General features: G+C 51.5%; 1 protein-coding gene across 1 annotated transcript; it reads left to right on the top strand.

Annotated features, from left to right (window-relative positions):
• Window positions 1–9,624: 9,624 nt before the first annotated feature.
• Window positions 9,625–11,275, top strand: LOC128275533 (odorant receptor Or2). Its single transcript, XM_053014075.1, has 7 exons — window positions 9,625–9,837; window positions 9,992–10,075; window positions 10,193–10,596; window positions 10,663–10,762; window positions 10,830–10,931; window positions 11,005–11,112; window positions 11,174–11,275. The coding sequence occupies exons 1-7, from the start codon at window positions 9,625–9,627 to the stop codon at window positions 11,273–11,275; spliced, it is 1,113 nt and encodes a 370-aa protein (XP_052870035.1).
• Window positions 11,276–20,074: the final 8,799 nt, after the last annotated feature.

The following is a 20,074-nucleotide window of genomic DNA, read 5'->3' as shown; positions in this document are numbered from 1 at the left end:
ATTCCATTTCCGGCCCTCCGGTGCAATCCGGTGGTCGGTCGGTTGGTTCGGCCGCAAGTGATTGCGGGATAAAAATCGCTACGACATGGCATCAAACTGTCATCCGCCCACGAACTGCCATCATTCATATTTCTGCCGCCGTCCCCGCCGTACCGCGGGCGGAATGACTTGCTTTTGACGTTTACACTTTCGCTGCGCCACAGCCCCACGTGGGCCACTTGCCAGCCTTTTTTATGGATCTCACTCTCTCTCTCTCTCTCTCTGAGTTCGTCGGACGCCAGGATGTCGGCGCCAGGCATCCGCCACGACGGAATCGTTGCGGTCCTATCGGATCACGCCTTTCGCTCCGTGGTGCTGGTGGTGGATTTGACCCACTTTCCCGCCCGGTCTGCCCGGGGTGGCCACCGGGAAGAAGAGTCCTTCGATCCTCTGATTGATAATCTATCGCCAAAGACCTGAGCTTCGGATCCAATTTGAATGCCCGGTTGTCGCCCGGTTCGTTCCGTCCACTTAATTAAATCTGCTGGCGCCCGCGTCGATGTCGGGGCGGAAAAATTAGCTCCGGTCCCGGTGTTGACAGGACGGTTCAATTAGTTGTCCACATTGTTGCACATCCCGCGCTGGCCGGATGGCTCAACGTTGGCGATTTCGGTTCGGGAAGGGTGTTAATTAGTTCGATTATTACCTATCCGTCGCGCGTCGGAGCAGAAGAAGATTGTTCGTAGGCCAAGACACAGTATTGGGGTGTTTGCATTGGAGGGGGTAGAGTATACCGGGATCGGGAAGCTTCGACCGATGTTTCCTTCGGGCCAATTTGAACAAGGGACGTTACATGTATCTGCGTTATCCATTTTATAGATAGTCTAGCATATTAGACCACAGATTGTGGCAAAAATCGATCGGAACACGAACATCGTAAGCAATAAATGTTCGCAGTTCATTCTCATGAATCGCGCACCGGATGTCCGGTGTTCATGAAGGGTTCACCCTTCGAGGAGGTTGAATTGGTGTTGGAGCAAACATCGAATCATCCGCAATATTTGCCTAAGCATCCGTTGCGACAGTTTATCTCTCGGAATCCCGGGGTCTCGGAATCCGAAGACCTGAAACCCGGCAGGATGTGGATTATATCGATAACAGCATTGGAAAATTTAAATGTCCAAAGGAAACGTTGACTCCATTAGCCGGCAGCCACTACTTTCGGAGCCGTTGCGCCACGCCACGGTCGTGAGACAACTCAACATGCACGAAACAAAAGCACCGGCTCCGGTTTCCATCACCAGGTTGATGCAGGCGACAGGCCCAGGATCGAGACGTCTTGCGGCCTCGAGGATTGCTTTCCTCTGGCTCTGGCGCTGGCACTGCCAAAGTGGATAAGAATGCGAATAAGTGGACCGTGTGTGTTTAGCTGGGACCGGGCGGGCAGTGAACGAGGGCCCTCCGTGCGCCCGTGCCTGCCACACAATACGAGGCAGGAACATGAGAGGAAAATCTGCCTTTTGTCGAGTGCATCCATTGTGACGCGTCGGTGTGACTCGTCGGTTTCCCGGTGACGCTGCATGATATGCTCGAGCCACGCCTCGGTACCGGTATTTACGTGCTAAGTGACAACAATGTCAGGCGAGAAACCACACCAAACGGGGACGCGCGTCGTCTCCTGCGAAACTCGGCTGCGTCTGATGGAAAGCCCTTTTGAAAGTCACTTGTTGAGCTGGGACCCGCGTTGATTGCAAAACCAGCTCGGACCCGGCGCGGACTTCCCGGCGGAAAAGTTTATGAAAGCCAAACGCATCGGAGGAATCTTATTCCGATCGGGCGACGCGAGTTGGTCTTTAATGTGGCTTCCGAGATAACTTCGCACACCAAAGTTTCTTTTTCATTGCGCCTGGACAACAATAAAAAGCGGAACATGCCAACCACGCCCGAGCACCGAACTCCCGTGGCCCGTGGACACAGCGAATGTCACAGAAATGTAAAAACTTTGCTTGTTTATGGTGCCCGCCGAGGTGCTCTCCGGTGCGACCTTCGCTGATAATTATGATTGTCTTCCGTCACGAAAACGCCATGAAGAAAACTTTCCTCATCCAACTTTGCACCGTTCCGGAGCGGTCCGAATCGATCGGACCACTCTGTGTTTCAATGGTCCGCGCACGTCCAGCGTCCAGCGAGGACCCTGCGAACTGCGAACGGTGCAGTGGAAGAATGCAGAATATCACTTGCCTGCATCAAAAGGGCGAGTGCAGGAGTTAAAAACCCGGCAGCGCGCTCAACCGGAAGTTGCAGTTTAAGGCTGGCTGGCAGCGGCAAACAGAAATAGTTAATTGTACTTAAAGCGCCCGGTCCCTCCGGAAGAAGGAGCCGGAAAAAAGGCACCCACAAAACGGGTCTTGGCGGCAGAAACTGAAGCAGCAGAAAAAAGTCCCGCTTTCGTGCCGGGCTCGTTGAAGTAATTTCCGACGCTGCCAACTCATCTGTGAAAAACCAACTTAGTCAGTATCTATTAATTGCTCCTTTCTTGGCCGGCAACGGGCATCAGGTGCCTGGGCCCGAACGTTGCCCGAACGCCGAGAAACTATAAAAAGGCGAGTCATGATGGCCGTTTTCGGTGGGGGGCGGGAGCAAAAAACATAGCGAACACTCGCCGAAAACCCGGCGCAAACCCGGTGCAAACGGAGAATTCCGATTCCGGATGAATGAAACAATTCCGGGCGGGCGGGCAAAAGCAAATCTTTCAATTTTGAGGATTGCGCCAAAGTGATGCCGTCCTGCCGTTTTATGCTGCGCTGGCCAGTTTATGTTTTCGATCGCTCGCAGATCGCCACGGCGGAACATGGTGAACCCGGGGGCAGATTAAACGGCACCGGATTTTGTGTGTAACGCACGTCCCGACTGTCCCCCGATGCCGTTTCCCGAAGGTTGCAGATTTTTAAGAATGTTTTCTTGTGGCCCGAGCCCGGGTGCTGTCAGTCCGGGACACAAAAAGCTCCCGCCCGACATCAATTGGAATTCCAATCGAGCATTCGATTCGGGGGCCGAAGCTGTCGGAGGTTCGGATAGTGCAACATAGTGCATTCTTTGCGAACATGTTTGGTTGGCGTGTTCGAACCCGGTTCTGTCGGCTCCGTGTTTGAAAGGAGTCCTCAATTCAATTCCGTTTGGTATTTACGAGGGCGAAGATTTCGAGTCGCCAAGCTTTGATGAATCACCGTAATCAGTTATCAGCGTGTCCGTGCCCCGCCGGTGCCGATGTTTAATAGAAAAACCAGACCCGATCCGACTCCGTTTCGGAATGTGGATTATTTGGCTGCATTTTTGTGTACTTCATTTTCGGATAGAAATCATTCGGTTCGTGCTGCATTTTAATTAAACTTTTCGCTTACTTTCGGTTTAGAAAAACTTTCCGGCTCGCATCTCTCTGGCCAGTTTCCTGTGCCCTAGTACGATCCATCTTCAGCGACAACTCACCGAGGGTGGTCCCAGAGTCCCACCGAGAGTGGGTATAACATAATTTACGATGTTCGCAGTTTGAGGCAACAAATCATTCCATTTGCCTCCCCGGCAGCACCCAACCCGGGTGATCCGGAGTCTGCGTGAAGTGCTTTCGGACCGACGACCCATCACCCGAGTGTATTCCGTGCACGTATCGTGAGGGCTGAGAAAAAAAAAGAACACACGACGAACTTCAAACTTTGTGACTCGCGACGAGCACGACCCAACGACTAAGCGCGCTCTCTGCGCTGCAGACTCCGAAAACGTGACCACTCACTATCTCGGGGGTCCCCATAACCAGTTGCATCCCGCTCGTAGCGGTTAGTGGGATAAGTACTGGCAATAATGCATAATATTATGATTACTTCGCCCGGTCCCCTCCTGTTGATTCTGCTGTCGTCGGCCAGCACCGCTTGTGACAACGCGCACACAGTGCATCGCTCCGCGAAGGACCGTTCATCGCCGATTCATTCCGATGGGCGTTCATTCGGATGACCCTTCTCCTGCTGGCCCCACAGCTTCAAATCAATATTAGAGTAAAATTGCGGAATTCGAGTTTTTCATTGAACTTCAGATTGGGAGTTTTTCAAACAGTGGAGTGCTAAAAAATAATATCCTCACAGACCGGACCGTGTGTTAGCCGATTGCGAGGACTGTAAATCAGATTTGTGGGGATGATGGTTGTCTGCTCTGCGTTCCCACAGCTGCTGGCCACAGCTTTTGCCGGTGCCCGCAGTAAAAAGCTTTCGATAGAGGACTTCGCAAAAAAAATCTCCCCGAAACACGACGATCTGTTTGTGGCTTTGCGTGTGCTTCCAAACAATTAGCGAATGCAAACCCGGTGACCGTTTTTTCGTATGTTTCGGCCGCATTTCCGTTGCCCGTTTTTGTGTGTCCTGCGCGTCACGGTACACACGGAGCTTAATGCGCCTGCATAGCGAACTGGACCGGCGGCCCTGGTCGAGTGGAAAGAAGTTTTGCATGAATTGTTGATTGGCACACACGGCCCAGCCCGGCCCGGCGTTCGGTGCGTGTGTTCGATGGAAGCTTATCCCTCCGAGGGTTCCGGTTAGACACATCGGAGCCGTCAGTAGCCGCGCCGATAGTAACCGACAGCACAATGCGTGTGCCGGCGGGACCGTGGCCTGGAGTCCGTGTTTTTCCTTGCTGAGGGCTCCTTTTTACTCTCGCCTCGGTTGGGTGATAAAATTTGATGGATTATAATGCATCGCAGCGATACGATAGGTGATTCATTTTTCATGCCAAACATCGCACCCTTCTGTTGGGAGTCTATCGCACGAAAAAGCGGTACACCATAAAACCCATTCCGAACCGCGTGAAAATTCATTCACAACATTCCCTGGATAAAGGCGGTATAAAATCTGGGATTACAACCACAAGCTCTGACGCGTTTTTTCCACAATCCTGGCCCGCCTGGGATCTTCGAAAGCGAACCAATAGAAAAGAGAATCATTCTAATGGTCGCTTAGCAAAACAATCGACCGTTGGTCGAGGTCGGTGCTGTAGTGAATACAGAATACGGTCGGAAATCAACCCTTAAATAATCTCATTACGCGCCATGCCAGTGCCGTCGTGTTCCGTTCCGAGCGATTCCATCGCCCTCGATTGGTTCGGGCGGAGGTCCTTTTCTTGTTTCACTACCAGCTCCGGGTTCGACCGGTGCCAATCCGGTACGCCAGTGACCACCGTCCGGTGTGCTGGCCGACAGGCCAAGGCACAGTGCAGTACATTTCGAACCGGTTGGAATGGATTTGGTAACTCTATTGGTTGGAAATCAATGAAGCAACATTGATTTGTCCAAACAACGCTCGGTTGGCCACTTCTCTGTGGTCGCTCTCTCTCTCTCTCTTCCCCGCTCAAAAGGCGTCATCTTCAGACTGCCGCTGGGCGGGTTGAATGTGGGTCACGTGAACATAACGTATGTAGCCGGGGCCCGGACTGCCAGTGTCGGTTGGTGCTGACAACTACTCCCCAGCGGTGATCCGTTTATGCTGGACATGCTTTGTTCTGTGGGTGTCGCATTTCAAGATATCCAAATTAGTTGCCAGCGCACAATGGCCCCCATCACACAACATGCCGTTAGCTGTTCCGATTCCATCGATCGACTGGCGCCCGGACCAGGACAAAGAATCCCGTGCAGAACACAAAGAGCAAAGATCTACACAGTTGCAGATTGATAGTGGTTCTTTGATTGAACAGTTTACGTTTCCGGCGGGCGGGCGGTCGGATTGTATGGAAATATAAATTTCAATTCCGATAAGTTTTTCTCCGCTTTTGTCTTCTGCGGGAAGAAGTTAACCCAACACCGACGACCGAGCCGACCGAGCGATGCTGTGTGCACCGAGCCAGCCCATAATCGAATGGTGCATCGCCCTCGGGTGCCACATTCTGCAGAACTCAAGTTCGGCCCTGACCGGAAGTGGAGCGATAGTAACAAGACAGCGCCCCCCAGTTCTCGCTCCTTCCGAAAGTATGGCGCAAGAAGCGCACATCTATCGCCGTGATGGAAACAATCACGAAACTTTTAACGAAATAAAGTGAACTTTTGTGTTTCTCGATGCACACAACTTCTTGTCGGCTGCCGGCACTCATCCGCTTTTCGGGGGCTCGGTGACGAATTGGGTTTTTCGGTGGGCGAGCGGGTGGGACAGCACATTTGTATCTTCGCCCTCCGGCACAATAAACTACTCGCTGTGTGTGTGAACATTCGTGCCTGGGGGAGTGCAAATGATCATGCACAACCACACACACACACACACATCAAAACTTACAACGCACAAAGGATGTCCTGTCCCGTGTCGGGCAAGGGGTTGAATGAAATTAAGAGCAACTACTGATAGTCTGCAGTGGCTCGTGGCGCCGGTGGTGGTGGTTGACGCACGTGCCAAAGTTTGAGTAAAACAAATTACAGACCAACTCCCTCGTACGTGCCCCTCCGCGATCCTGCCGCGCGATCTTCGGAGGCACACATATTCCCAGCATCGCACCACTACACTTTGCCAAACTTGGGGCGCGTATATTGGAAAAGTTGGTCGTCTACTTAAACACCGCGAACCGGGTTCTTCACGAGTTCGCGCGTCCCGGGAGTCGGTCCCGGCGTCCGGCGTGTATGCAAATTGGGTACAGGTCGGGTCTGGGGTTCGGAAAGTGCTGGTGCTAATCAAATTACTGGCCCCGGTCCCCCGGAATGGCAGACAATTAAAAGCGCGAGGCCAAATTTAACCGAGCGTACTCCGTAGAGCTGCGTGGATTTTTCTGGACTATCCGAATGTTTTAACGTCGATCTGTATTTGCAATAGGAAACCTTGCCGGAAGATTATTGTTTGCCACAATCCATCGCCGTGGTAATCGGCGCCGGTTTAGTGCGATCAATTATTTAGTATTGACCTCCCAAAAATGTGTCCGGGACAGAAACAACTCCCGAAAGTCCGATCTCGCTCTCACTCTTAGGTGGTGCTCACTGTGTCGAGTGGTTTGGTGCATTATACATGAGTTTATGAAAACTTTCATGTCCGGCGTGGACAACTCGGCGAGGTCCGCCCTCTCTCTCACACACCCACTGACACACGGAAACGGAAACTCATCAGGGCGCGGTGTACGCTCAATTTCACCTGCCCATTAGAAGTTTCATTAAATTTGAATCAACAAATAAACTAACAAGCGATTAGTTTGTCGGTCGGTGTCGAATGCGTGGCCGAAGGCGGGGTACGGATTGCGGTGCATGTAATTAATTATGGAACAGCATGGAATGCTGCACGCGCTTGGTAAACGTACGTACGCGCGGACTCGGCTGGTGCACTGGCGTCACTCGCCACAGATTTCCGCAGATCGTTACGTTATCCGCGGACGGTGGCAAGGAAAAGGCTGGGGCAAAGGGGTAGTTTTATTTGAAGCCTTCAAACAATAATCGAGACCGGCCGCTACCGTCCGGTGGCTAAACTGTTGTGTTTATAATTAATCCGAATCCGGGCAACAAGCGTTCGGAGTCCAACGCGTGTTGCGCGTTCGATTCTGGGATGAACTTCGGCACAATGTACGGCGCGATGTGCATCCCCGGGACAATTGGGCATTCGGAAAATTTAGACTCATTGAATTGCGCTTTTTGGGTGCCTTTTGTTAGAAGTAACCGTAAGAAGTATCTTTGATCGTACTCAATCGATCAAATTGTTAATTAAACATCGTGCATACTTGTTGCATACCGTTAGGCGTAACAAGCAGAACCACTATTTGCTCTCGAATGTGCGATCTGCGCCTGAAGGTATGCAATCTGGTGTACATTTAATACTCGAAAAGAGCCTAGCCATATTGAACGCGCATCGTTGGCCAAATAACACATTTTTACGGTCACCAACAAACCGCAAATAATCAAACGGAAAGTCCTTTAGCACATTTGCACCAGATTGGCACACGATTTAATGATTGTCGTACCAGGAGCGGCAAGTAACCGTCGCTGCAGCTGCCCCGTATTGATTCTCATAAATTTCAAATAAATTCCCAAACCGGTGTGCCGGCCCGCTGCCCGCTTTCGCTCCTGGTGCCCCGTCGCTGTAAGGGACAGCCGGCCGAGATGGCAGCGAACGATAATTTATAGGAATATGAAAACCGGCGGTCCCGTAGGTCCCCCCGAGGCACTGCGGCTAACCAAGCGGTAACGGGACACCGAGCACACACATATATGTGGCCCCACCGTGTGGCCGTAATTTGAATTGAATGATTCCGAATCCGCCGGCCACATGTGCAGCGGGCGTGCTGGCCTTGTTTCGGGTGTACTCCCGGGTGCACCGGGAAATGGGACCAACCGTCGACCGATCGCCGAAGGATCACTTGAGGAGACCGTAAAAAAAAAGAATTGAGGAGAAAACGGAAAGCCATAAGATCCGGAACCAACGGGAGAGGAGAACGAAAAAACGGGAATCGCTAGCCTTTCGCGCACTTCTGCCTCGGGAACGGGTCTGGAAATTTGGGGCGAAAAAACGGATTCGTTTTCTCATTTCGCTTTTCGGGAAGGGCCGCTCCTGTAGGCCTGGCGACGACGACGACGCCGCCCGAGACCTGGCAGGCTTCCAATGGTTCTGGCCTGAGTTTTCCTTCCCCATTCACATTTGTTCGCTGCACGGTCTCTGTGCCACGGTCTCTTGCTTGTGACGGAGAAAAAATCATGCCATAGGTTCTGGTTGAATGGCCACACGGAACAGAAAGTCACACACACACACGGGGGCATGCATCCGTGAGGGAAATGAGGGGATGGGTTGGTCAAACCGGGGAGCAGACCGAACAACAAGCACCGGTGCCGGTGCCGGTGAGGCGAATTTCCACCCCGAAGCGAAGGCCACAGCGTGCCACGTCGTGTCGTGGGCAGGCGGTATCCGGAAAACAGGATCCGAGGCACTCCTTGCGGGTCCGTTTCGGGTTCATTTCCTTATTTCCGCACCGGCGGCCGTCTCTCTGCGGTTGTCCCTGTTGTCGTGTTCTGTGTGGCATCTCTTTTGGAGCCCACATCCCCATGTTCCGGTGTCGCTCGGTGTCGAATCCGGAGGATGTGCCGGATGCAATCTGCCGTCACCCCTTGGGACAGGCCGAGACGAGTGTCACAAGGATTTGAAGCACTCCTGCTGCTGCTGCTGCTGCTGCTAGGGCGACTTTTCCCCCGAGTGACCTTATTGATGCACCAGAGTGCATATCGACCAGCCCGGCCATGCCGAACCGAAGAAGCAGAATGGCGCAACGCTTCGCTTCACATCCTACACGAACCTGCGCGTGACGAGCGCTTCGGTTTCAATATTAATGCCCACACGCAAACCCGCTGATCACCCACTGGTCACCGGGCTTTAAATTCCGATCTCCGGCCAACTGTTCCGTTTCCCATTAACCCTTGGCGGCCGGCCACGGGGCAGTTTACAGCACACCGAATCTGGCGCACCCTATCATTTGCTCGAAAAGTCAGGGTACTCAATTAATTTGATTATAATCAATTTCGAAAGCCGACTCCCGCCAGCGGGGCCGCCCCCAAAATTTGTGGAATCCGTCCCGTTTGGAGTATAAAAATCGAAGGAATCGAACCACAGCCATTCAGACCGACATTCCAGGCATCATCCGGGAGGTCATCGCATCGAAATGCTGATCGAAGAGTGTCCCATCATCAACGTAAACGTGAAAGTATGGCTGTTCTGGTCGTTCCTGCGGCGACCCCGGATCTCTCGGTTCCTGGTCGGCTGTGTTCCGGTGGCCATTCTAAACGTGTTCCAGTTCACCAAGCTCTTCTCGACCGGCGACATGAGCGAGCTCATCATCAACGGTTATTTTACGGTGCTGTACTTCAACCTCATCGTAAGTAGGGCCGTGCTGCTGGCCCATAGGAATTCAAATTGTCCCAAAACTGAACACAAACCCCATTCCACTTCCGCCGTGCCGCTAATGTGGTTCCGGTTCCGCTGGGCGTTGGGCGATCGGGATCGATTTTCGGTGACCACACGGCCGGCAGCTACGGACATCCTTTCTCGTCAGCAATCGGCGGAAATTTGAGACGTTCTTCGAAGGCGTTGCCAGCGAGTACGAGCGGCTCGAGGTACGCGGTTTGTTTGCACTGCGGACGACGAAATTATGCACATTAAAGGTGTGTGAGTGACAAAGGATGGGCCCGGTTCCGTTCGGGGCTTTCCGTTTGGCTTTCGTTTTGGCGCAGAAAAATAATGAAATTCGACCCACCCTCGAGCGGTACACGCGCCGCGGGCGGATGCTATCGATATCGAACCTGTGGCTGGGCGCCTTCATTAGCGGCTGCTTCGTGACCTATCCCCTGTTTGCGCCGGGGCGCGGCCTGCCGTACGGTGTCACGATCCCGGGCGTCGACGTGCTCGCGTCACCGGTCTACGAGGCCGTGTTTGTCCTGCAGGTTTACCTCACCTTCCCGGCCTGCTGCATGTACATCCCGTTCACCAGCTTCTACGCGACCTGCACTCTGTTCGCGCTGGTCCAGATCGAGGCCCTCAAGCAGCGGCTGGCGAAGCTGAACGCGTTCCGCCACGACCCGCAGGCCCTGTTCGCGGAGCTAAAGGCGTGCCTGGAGTATCACAAACAAATCATCCAGTAAGTGCAGAAGGCGCCGACGGCCGCAGCCAGCAGACCCATCCCATTCGGAACCTCCATTTCCAGGTACGTCCACGACCAGAATTCGCTCGTCACCTACATCTGCCTGCTGGAGTTCCTGTCGTTCGGTATGATGCTGTGCGCGCTCCTGTTTCTACTCAGCATCGTAAGTGGCCGGCCGGTCTGTCCTGCTTTCGACTCACCGCTTCCTCCGGTGTTCCATTTCTCGATAGAGCAATCAATTGGCCCAGATGATAATGATCGGATCGTACATCTTCATGATCCTCTCGCAGATGTTTGCCTTCTACTGGCACGGGAACGAAGTGCTGGAGCAGGTCACCATAAAAAAAAACCGGAAGCAGAGAGAGAAATATTACGACCCGTTAATGTGTTTCGTACCATTTGCAGAGCCTCGGCATTGCGGATGCGATTTACAACGGCGCGTGGCCAGACTTCGACGAGCGGGTCCGCAAGAAGCTGGTGCTCATCATTGCCCGCGCCCAGCGACCAATGACGGTAATCCGGGCGATCCCGACACACCGGTTCCGGCTTATTCCTGTCGCGTTTTTTGTTGCAGATTAAAGTCGGCAACATGTACCCGATGACGCTGGAAATGTTCCAGAAGCTGCTGAACGTGTCGTACTCATACTTTACGCTGCTCCGCCGAGTGTACAATTGATTCGCCTTTGACCCGGAACGACTGTTTCGGTGTGCGCGTCAATCGGACCAATTATGAAGCTAATCACGTTTGGCTTATCACGTTAACTTTCAAACTAAAGCGCTCTGGAGATGGAGACCACACAACATAAAATCGCAAACTAGTAAAGTGCTTTTAAACTCGCTCTCCCACTCTGTCTCAGTCTCTCTCGCTCTCGAACCAGGAACACGATCGAATTGGACCGCTTTTCGCACCCCAACGGTTGCCGGAAGTTGAAAAGCTCGTACTTCATTTCCATTTTAATTGAAACAAAGCAGCAAACAATGCTGGCTGGCTGCTGCAAACTGTGATACTAAATAGATTGCCGTCCGCCCGTCCTTCCGTCCGTCCGTCCGCCCGGTGGCCACTTTCCCGCTCGCCAAGATCTGGATCTGTCTGTTTTTATTTTACAAATTCCTTCCCGGATGCTCCCTCCACGGCCACAGGGCGAACCGGCGCTCCGACTGCAGCCGCAACTATGAAAAACATGACCAACACCACCACCACCACCACCACCAAAGTCCGAACATGGCGCATCCATATGCAATGGTCCTGCTGGTCCGGTGGCTCGCTGGCTGGGGATGGGATCATTGTTTTATCCGTGTTTCGCTTCTAATTCGAAAGCAACAACGGACCTAGGCCGGCGGAGGCCACGGTTTGGTGGAAGCTGCTGGTGAGCTCCCAAATATGAACACGGACCGTGCGCTGGTGTTGTGTACTTGATGAGCTCTCGTCCCCGGGATTAGGACGCTGGGACCGGTGCAGAAGGGAGCCATGTTCAAGGCAATAACGACGGCCAGCGAGGACGACCAGCGAGGACGTCCTACGGAACCGAAAGTTGGTGAAATGAAAATGTTTAATTAAAACTGTAATTGTCGACAGCTGAACTCGAGAAGCAAAAGGCAACGGCTACGGTCAGTGGACCAGATTACGGCACTGATTTCTATCTCCACTTCCGGTGCTGCATGGCATCTTCGATGATTCGCGTTTTCTTTGTCCGTTGATACTCACTCGAACCCTCGGAAACAGTTATCAGAACAGTCGATATATCAAGCGAACCAATTCACCATTTTGGAGAGTTGTTAAAAGTGCCTCGAAAGTCAGTCACTCCTTGCTTTGGCAGCGCACACTGCGTTAATAATAAATTGTTCACTAACTATACTAACCGAGCTGTCGGGGGCAGACGACACATCAACTGCTCTCAGCCGCCGTGGTGTGCTTTCGCAAAAATAATCCTAGTTGCCCGGAGGTCGATACAGAATATTAAATCAAACTCAAAAACAAGTTCGCCCCGGAACCCGGAACCATCGACGGTGGTACGCATGAAGGAACACCACTGCGCTACACTGTCCAACGCATCGAGCTCTCGCTTCGACGTCCGCCCATCAAAGCGCCAACTTGAATCGCTTTGAAGCCAACTCGCCAACAAGACCTGGTTAGTTGGGCTTCCCCGCCAGAGAACACGGGATCGTACGAACCTTGGTGCGGCTCGGTAGCTACATACGAGGTTCGCTCGTTAGACTGCTGATGTTGGTTAGGATTTTAATTGAGAACCCTGCCGCTACCAATAATTTGCATTTCATCAAACTACGTCCTGATGGGCGGAAGAAGTTACCCCCTGCCGGGCCGAGTGATCGATTGGGCGTCATAATACTTCACCCGCCGGGATGGGCTCCTAAAAAGGGATACCTTTGCAAATTTATGCTGCTTACAGGCCACTGTACAGGCTGTAGCGTTACCGTTCGTATAAAACTCACCAGCAGCCATTAGTGTGATAAGATAACCCGGGCCAGCCGGGACCGATGGTGTATTATTGTTTCCACTCTCAAAAGCCGCAGCTGCGTGCGATATTGTAATGCCTTGCCGTTCCTGCAGAAAGCATTCGAAGCTTCGAAGCACAGACCCGGGAACGAATTGAGTACACACATGCTGAAGGACCCCGCACCGAAAAGCTAATCAACTAATGGATGCCAACCTCAAAACCGCGCAGCTCCTGGGAGAGTTTTGACTAATTGAACCACCGTTGCGAGTGATGTCGATGGCTCTAGGTCGCGCACGGACGTGAGTCTTTAATTACAATATGGCTCCAGGAAGATTTTTCCGCTTCCTGTGACTTGAAATGGTAGCTTTAAACGGTGCCAAAGCCAGTCGCAACACGAAGCGCGTCCAACGATGTCGATGAGTTCGGTGAGGAGTCGCAAGATGAATGCCTCTCTTGCCGGAACTCGTTGGCTCCAGTTGATTATTTTATTACTGGTGTTGTCTCGCACGCCCGACCGAAAGCATGCACCGAATGCCGAAGGCCCGTGACGGATAGCCTCACCTCCGGCCAGGCAGGATAATGAATGCAAATTTGATTTATTTCAGACGTTTCAAAGCGTCGCCAGATGACTGTCATTAGCGGGCCACAGTCCAAATCACAGCAAGGTGAGCGTCTTGCTTCTACGGTGATTCAACCGCGGATTCTGAGCGGTTCTTACTTCAAAGCAAGCGCACACATTCCGAGCAAATCGTGCCAGCTGCATGCCGGTAAGAGACTTAATGAGGCAGGCACTAGCACCTGCAACCCGAGCGGGCCCCTCTGTTTGCCCGTTCGCTAACGAGCATAAACACGTAAACGGATTTGCATGTCAAAAGCACGCTCGGGCACGTTGTGCACAGTGCCACGGAAGACAGAAACTATTATTTACAATATTCCGACAGACTTTCGGGGGAACTACGTTAAAGGCCAAGAAAACCCGAGATCCGATTAGACCGGGGACCGACTTTCGCAAGATGTATTTTTCGCGCGATCGATCAATGTTCATAGTGTGCCACCAACACCCCGTAGGACTTTGCTCATGAATATTTAAAGTATTATTTGGACCAACTAGCGAACGCTTCCGGACTTCGTGTTAACTACGTCCTGAAGTACCGGGCGGAGATGCCCTTAACTAATTACCGACGGCTAATAGATGGTCGACCATCGTCAGGTTGATTCCGGCGCCGGATGTCTTGCTAGGCTAACTAGGACGAAACCGGCAAAAACAACTCAGAAGTCGGTCCCCCGTGGAGGATTTCTGATGGCAACGGGATTTGCTTGAAAGCAGTGGTCGGCGTGCTTAATTTTGCCTTGCGGTCTGCTTTACGTACAGCTTCAGCTTTTGAATCATGGTCGTAGCCCGAAGGCCACAGCGAATGCCAGAGGATGGTCGGATAAGTTTAATGTAAGTAAATCTGTAAAGTTAACATTTTCACGCTGGAATTCAGTGGTACTTGCGGAGGAAAGCATTTCGTGTGGATTGTCCCGGCACGCCTGATGCCATCTTTCTCGCGTTAGTCCATGGACTTGGACTTCGGGTAGATGCGGACGAATTGAAACAAATTTGTTTTCTCCGTTCCGGAACCTTGAGCTGCTGTCCGCATTGATGTAGGTTACGGCATGATTAATTTGCATTTATTTCCATCGCTGCCGTTGCCTGCCAGCCAGCACATCGCATGTCGTAGGGGAGTAGGGTTCCAACAGATCAATAATAGTTAACTTGCACCCGTAAACCGGAAGGTTCGGAAGGAAACAGGTGCTGTTTGGCGTGCAGCTCCTGTGCGTCAGTGTGGATAAATAATTTAGTTTGACTAATTAGCTGGCACATTCAACCGCACCTTCGGAGCACCAGGTTGCATGCTCTCGGTGAGTAGCAGCGTTCCTTCCCATCCAAAAGAAAAGACGGAACACCGAACCCTGAACTTCTCAATTCTTGACACGTAAATTAAGTATGTTTTTCAAAACTGTGAGTGGCCCAACCTAACAGCACTTCACTTGAGACCACTCCAGCCTTGAAGCTCAGAAGATCACACTTAACGTGGCCGTGACAATCTTGGTGGCCGGCCACCCAAGGCTTCCGGAGCGTCACCCCAAGAACTTTGTTGGTAAGAGTCCTGTAAACGAAGTGAATGTAATTTGATCTGATGGAATAAATTAGCAAACTAATGCGTTTCTAAAGCCAGGCCAGGCCTTGGTGTTGAATATTCTCACCCACAGATAGAAAGAGCTATCGCCAGAACTAGCTTATACCCTGCGAAACTGCGTCTGTCATCATCCCATTGACACCGGTGGACGTTCTCATTTTAAAGACTCCACTTCAAGGCGATCGTCAGAAACGAGTGGCAAACTTAAAACAAACTACATCGATATTGGGATTTTACGTAGAAGACTTAAACTAAATCCACCGTACTGTTTTAGCCGAGGAAAGCTTCACGCAAGGAAGGAAGATTGGAAAGTTTATCTTTCCGAAGCTAGCACCGGAATTGAAATGAGGGCCACTGGTGCACCCGAACAACGACGACGTCGGAGACGTGAATGAATGTTCTGCATTTTAAGCAAGTTTATAAATATCCACATTGCAACGCTCTATTGTGCAGAAGTTCTCTCGATTGTTGTTTATCATAAATTACGAGCCGAGGAAACAACGCAACTAGCCACTCTTGAAACTTCGCTTGTGGCCTCCGCCACAGTGCTGCCTCAGTGATCACCGAGCCTCGGTGCCGCACAGTGACTGCGTCAAATGAAGTTTGGCCCGGCCGTGAAAGGAGTGAAATAAATTTCAATTTACAGCTGCCAGTTTATGGTTTCGCTCCTTCAGCGTTAAATGTTCGCGGCTACGGCGCGGCGCTGGAAAACCGCAAGAAAGTTACTGCAGCGCGATTTTTCGCCCACTTCCGTCGGCCACCAGTATCTGTCCCTCTCCCTCACTCTCTCTCTCTCCGTCTCCCTGTCGTAATGGCGGAATACAATTTCCTAGCTCGCGCCTGGAGTTATCCGATTTTCGACTGCCTTCGCCTTACTTCGAGCCGTGTGCCACATCGTGGGTGCATCCGAATCTCGGGGATGAAGAAATTCAATTTGGGTTTAAGTCCCACCAACCCACCGGAAGCGGTTACGAGGGGGGCATCGGAAGATTGGAGCGCACGGAAGATAGCGAGCACTCGGGATGGGCTGCTCCATATGGCAGGCGCTTGAACGAATGCTTTAAAAGCTTGTTTATTCGCAGAATAATTGTATCTTTCTCATTAAACAGATAACGTAGCGCCGAGTTATGACTGAAGTCGCCTGATTGGGAAACTCCACCCCGGCCTTAGATTGCCATCATAAACAAAGCTTGGAGAAATATATATATTACGGTTCCCGCAGTGCTCGCCTGTTCCGAGAATCGTCATCATGGGCGCTTTTTATAGATTCCGGCTCAATGTCCGGCTCTTCGGTGTCCCATTTCCATCGATCCGATTAACAGCATTACATTTTAGATCGTATTTTAAAAGGAGCGCTGGCAGCTGGGTAGTCAAGCAATCCTCACAGATGGGTCTCGCCGGGGCTTCCTTGGAAAGGCTCCCGGAACGGCACGTGCAACGGCACGAAGTTTTATGTTTCATTATTTACACAACATCATCCATCATTTCATGCGGCCAGCGAGTTGGCCAGCGGCTCAGGACCTAACAAGCCGTACACAGACACACACACACACACACACAAAGAGAGGCCATCATTGATCTACTTCGTCGGGAGGCAACGAACGTATCCTGGTGAGCGGTGCGATCTCTTTGTAGTATGATTCGATTTGTTCCGTGCCGATACTGCAATTTGGCAGGGGTTCCTGATGGCACCCTGCTGCGCCGGGCAAACGGAAGCAACAGTGCGGACGCAGGAGAGTCGTCTCTCTCTCGCTGTGCCGCGGCCATCCTGGCGACGGAACTATCATCATCCACCATCATCATCGGCGAACGCGTTCCAGCGCGATGAAGGTCGATTGCTCGCGTTTCGCTCGGCCGCTGTGCCAACCGACGACGGCTAACGATTTTCCACTTAGTCTGGGGCTTCCCTTTGCGCGGCCCACCCGGGTGGCCGGCGGAACTGGATGAAAAAGAATGTCTACCGTCAGCCGACAGTGTGGCGCCAGACTGGCGGCGGCGTCACTTATTTGCGTCGTCGTCGTCGTGGTTTGTCCCGCTGTTTGTTTCAGTTCGTTCGGAGGACGACGCCATTCATCGGCAATGTCGGCCGTGTTCCGCTCTATTGAGCCAAATTGCGCTCTATTTGGGATTGATTTTCATTCATAAATGCCGTACCTCAGCAGATCGCACCGCAGGCTATCGTTATCAATTACCCTTTACACGACGGTGACACGCGGCGACCTTTCGGTCTTTCGGGAAGATGCAGCGAAGCCTGAAGATTGACGAATGCCCGATGAACGTCCCACGTTCATGAGTGACACGCAGTTCGACGCAGACGCATTGGGGATGCTGGGATTCTAAAAACACAAAATTGGTACATACGTAATGAACCCAGCAGATGTTTAAAGAAAACTTTAAAGGTTAAAGAATCCTTCTAAATAAAAATGATGGAGAGGCAGTGCAATAATATTGTTTAAATAAAGGTTAGATTACCGCGTGTGCAGATTGACTTTAAAAATATGTTAACCGCGAAATAATTCGGTTTTATTAAGTTTCGTTTTTGATAAAGGTCATTTGTGGCATTAGCTGCTTTTGCTCTTTTATTTGAGCCAGCTCCAGCAGTAAATTATCCAGCTCTGTTGTCGGCTATGCGCTAAATGAGCTGATTTCGATCTGATGGGTGTTGACCATCCTTGTGCAGGAATTGAGAGCAAACTCAAGCAATGTAATTTTACATTGTTTGAAAGCCAAAAAGAGGAACAGATTAGGCTGGAAGATGTGGCTAGCTCATGCTGCAGCATGACAACGCACCACCGCATACCTTTAAAGCAGCGAGCGGCACTTCGCCGAATAGAAAGATGTCGAACAATGCGTCGACGAATGGTTTTCGACGAAACGAAAAAAGTTTTATTGGAAAAGAATCCACAATATGGCCGAGAGATATTTTGAGGTTCTCCACGAAATGTTATGTTTTCTTCATCGAAAAATCCGGACGACAGGCGGAGTTGGTGAAAGGTTCAATTAAAAATGATTGACGATTGATGACTCGCACGATCGAGATGTCCATATTAGAGCTCAAATTGGTTTTTCAAATTGTCTGCTGATCGTAACGATTTTATCTGGCCAATCTCTAACAAAAAATAGAGGCTCGAGAATAGATTTTTGGAACCTAAATAAACCACAAAAAGCATATCATGATGCCAGCGAAACTTCTTTTTGTATCAAAAAATCACCAAAAACAACTTTTTCAATTTAACATCACTATTTAGCGATTAGCCTGCCCTTGGTTTGGTGGCCGCACGTTCTCCGCAAGCACTCGCCGCGGGAGTTGAAAATGTTTCCGCTTGACAACCCTCCCTGAAAGCGCTGCCCGGTACCCGTGAACCGAGTTAGCTTCGGTGGAGATGAAGCAAAAAAGCCACTCTATATTGCACTTTTTCCCCAATAACAACTAGCCATGCCACGCAATTAATTGATATTCACAGGAACCGAGCGCCCGCGCGCGCGCTCAATATAAACTGAATCGTTTTGCTGCCTGCACCATAATTCACTCGCCCAGTTCAATCGAGTACCATTCGTTACGCTGGAGGCGCCAGAAGCCGTGCCATGTTGACTGCCAATACTGCGCTACGGATGCATTTTTCTGCCATTCACTTGTTTGCTACAAAGGATTTCAAACTGCAATAAAATTAGTTCTGGCCCGCCAGCGTTGGTTTTTTTCTCCTACACCATACCGGCCGCGGAGTTGCCGCGGAGTATTGCAACAAACTTAGCACACAATCGATCCCTTTGTCAGTTTAGCGGCGCAAAATGGTATTATAATAAAGTAACAGCACAATGGCTACAAACGGCGGAAATAAACACACGCTGCGGTCCGATAGACTGCGGCCCGATCCGATTTTTGTTGTGCAACACATACCCAGCACGTGGCATTTGATTTGCGCTCCCGTTTCGCGTTAGGATCACCACCCCCGGAACGGACACTAATAATCATAAAACCGCATCGTGCAATGGAGGCGCATGGTGGCCATCATTTTTTCCGTTCTCCGGTTTTGCTGTGATGTCCCCGAGTCTGATTGTAGGCCAGCCGTATCCTTCAGGCGCAAGGTTCCTTTCGCTACACGGATCGCCGGCTTCGGATTGAAAAGTGTACGACGTTACAGGAGAGCTGTCCTTTTTCTCCCACTTCTCGAAGGTCCCACACCGGGAAAAGAGACGATGTCCCGGTGCTGACACAAGCTGATATGACAAATTTTCATCCCATCTCATCATCACAAAACCGCTGGTTATGGTTGGCTAGTGTTCACAGGCAAAGACACCCGAGTTACTGAAGCCTCGCTTGCGTTGTCACTTTCGGTTACCGTAGGGACCAGGACGCAGGGTGAGCCTGTGCCTGCCACAGGAAGTCGTTGTCGTCTTTGACGACAGGCGTGCTGCCTTAAAAACGTCGGCCTCAAAGGACGTACGGCCCTCGGTGCTCGGTAGCAGCCGGCATATTCTCGACACATTCTAATCTCTCACCGAGCACATGGCTCGTCCGGTGTTGGATGGGGCCGTGAAATGATCTGTCGAATCACGTGTTGCCATTGCAGTCCCTATGCCTTCCCGGCCTGTGCCTTCCGGCCTTGCGTTCGTTGCACTCGTTTCCCATGCATGTCAAGATAATGCAATTGCCACCACCACTCGGTGCGTGGTGAAACCTCCGGCCCTCCGGGTGACGGCCAAGCCAAAGCTCAAAGCATGAACGTGCTCCACTTTGGAGGGGTGATGGAAACACACGCGCAAAGAACTTGTTTGAAAGCGAGGGCCAAGTGAAAGCTTGAGACTTTTGAGACCCGAACAACGGAACTCGGCATC

The sequence above is a fragment of the Anopheles cruzii genome, chromosome 3 (genome assembly GCF_943734635.1).
Source record: "Anopheles cruzii chromosome 3, idAnoCruzAS_RS32_06, whole genome shotgun sequence".
Taxonomy (NCBI): Eukaryota; Metazoa; Arthropoda; class Insecta; order Diptera; family Culicidae; genus Anopheles; species Anopheles cruzii.
This window is presented reverse-complemented; position numbering and strand designations above follow the sequence as displayed.

Coding starts and splice junctions, on each gene's coding strand:
- LOC128275533 (XM_053014075.1), top strand. CDS start 9,625: ATGCTGATCGAAGAGTGTCCCATCATCAACGTAAACGTGAAAGTATGG. Junction 10,763..10,829: donor TCCTGTTTCTACTCAGCATC/GTAAGTGGCCGG, acceptor ATTTCTCGATAG/AGCAATCAATTGGCCCAGAT. Junction 10,932..11,004: donor GGAACGAAGTGCTGGAGCAG/GTCACCATAAAA, acceptor TACCATTTGCAG/AGCCTCGGCATTGCGGATGC.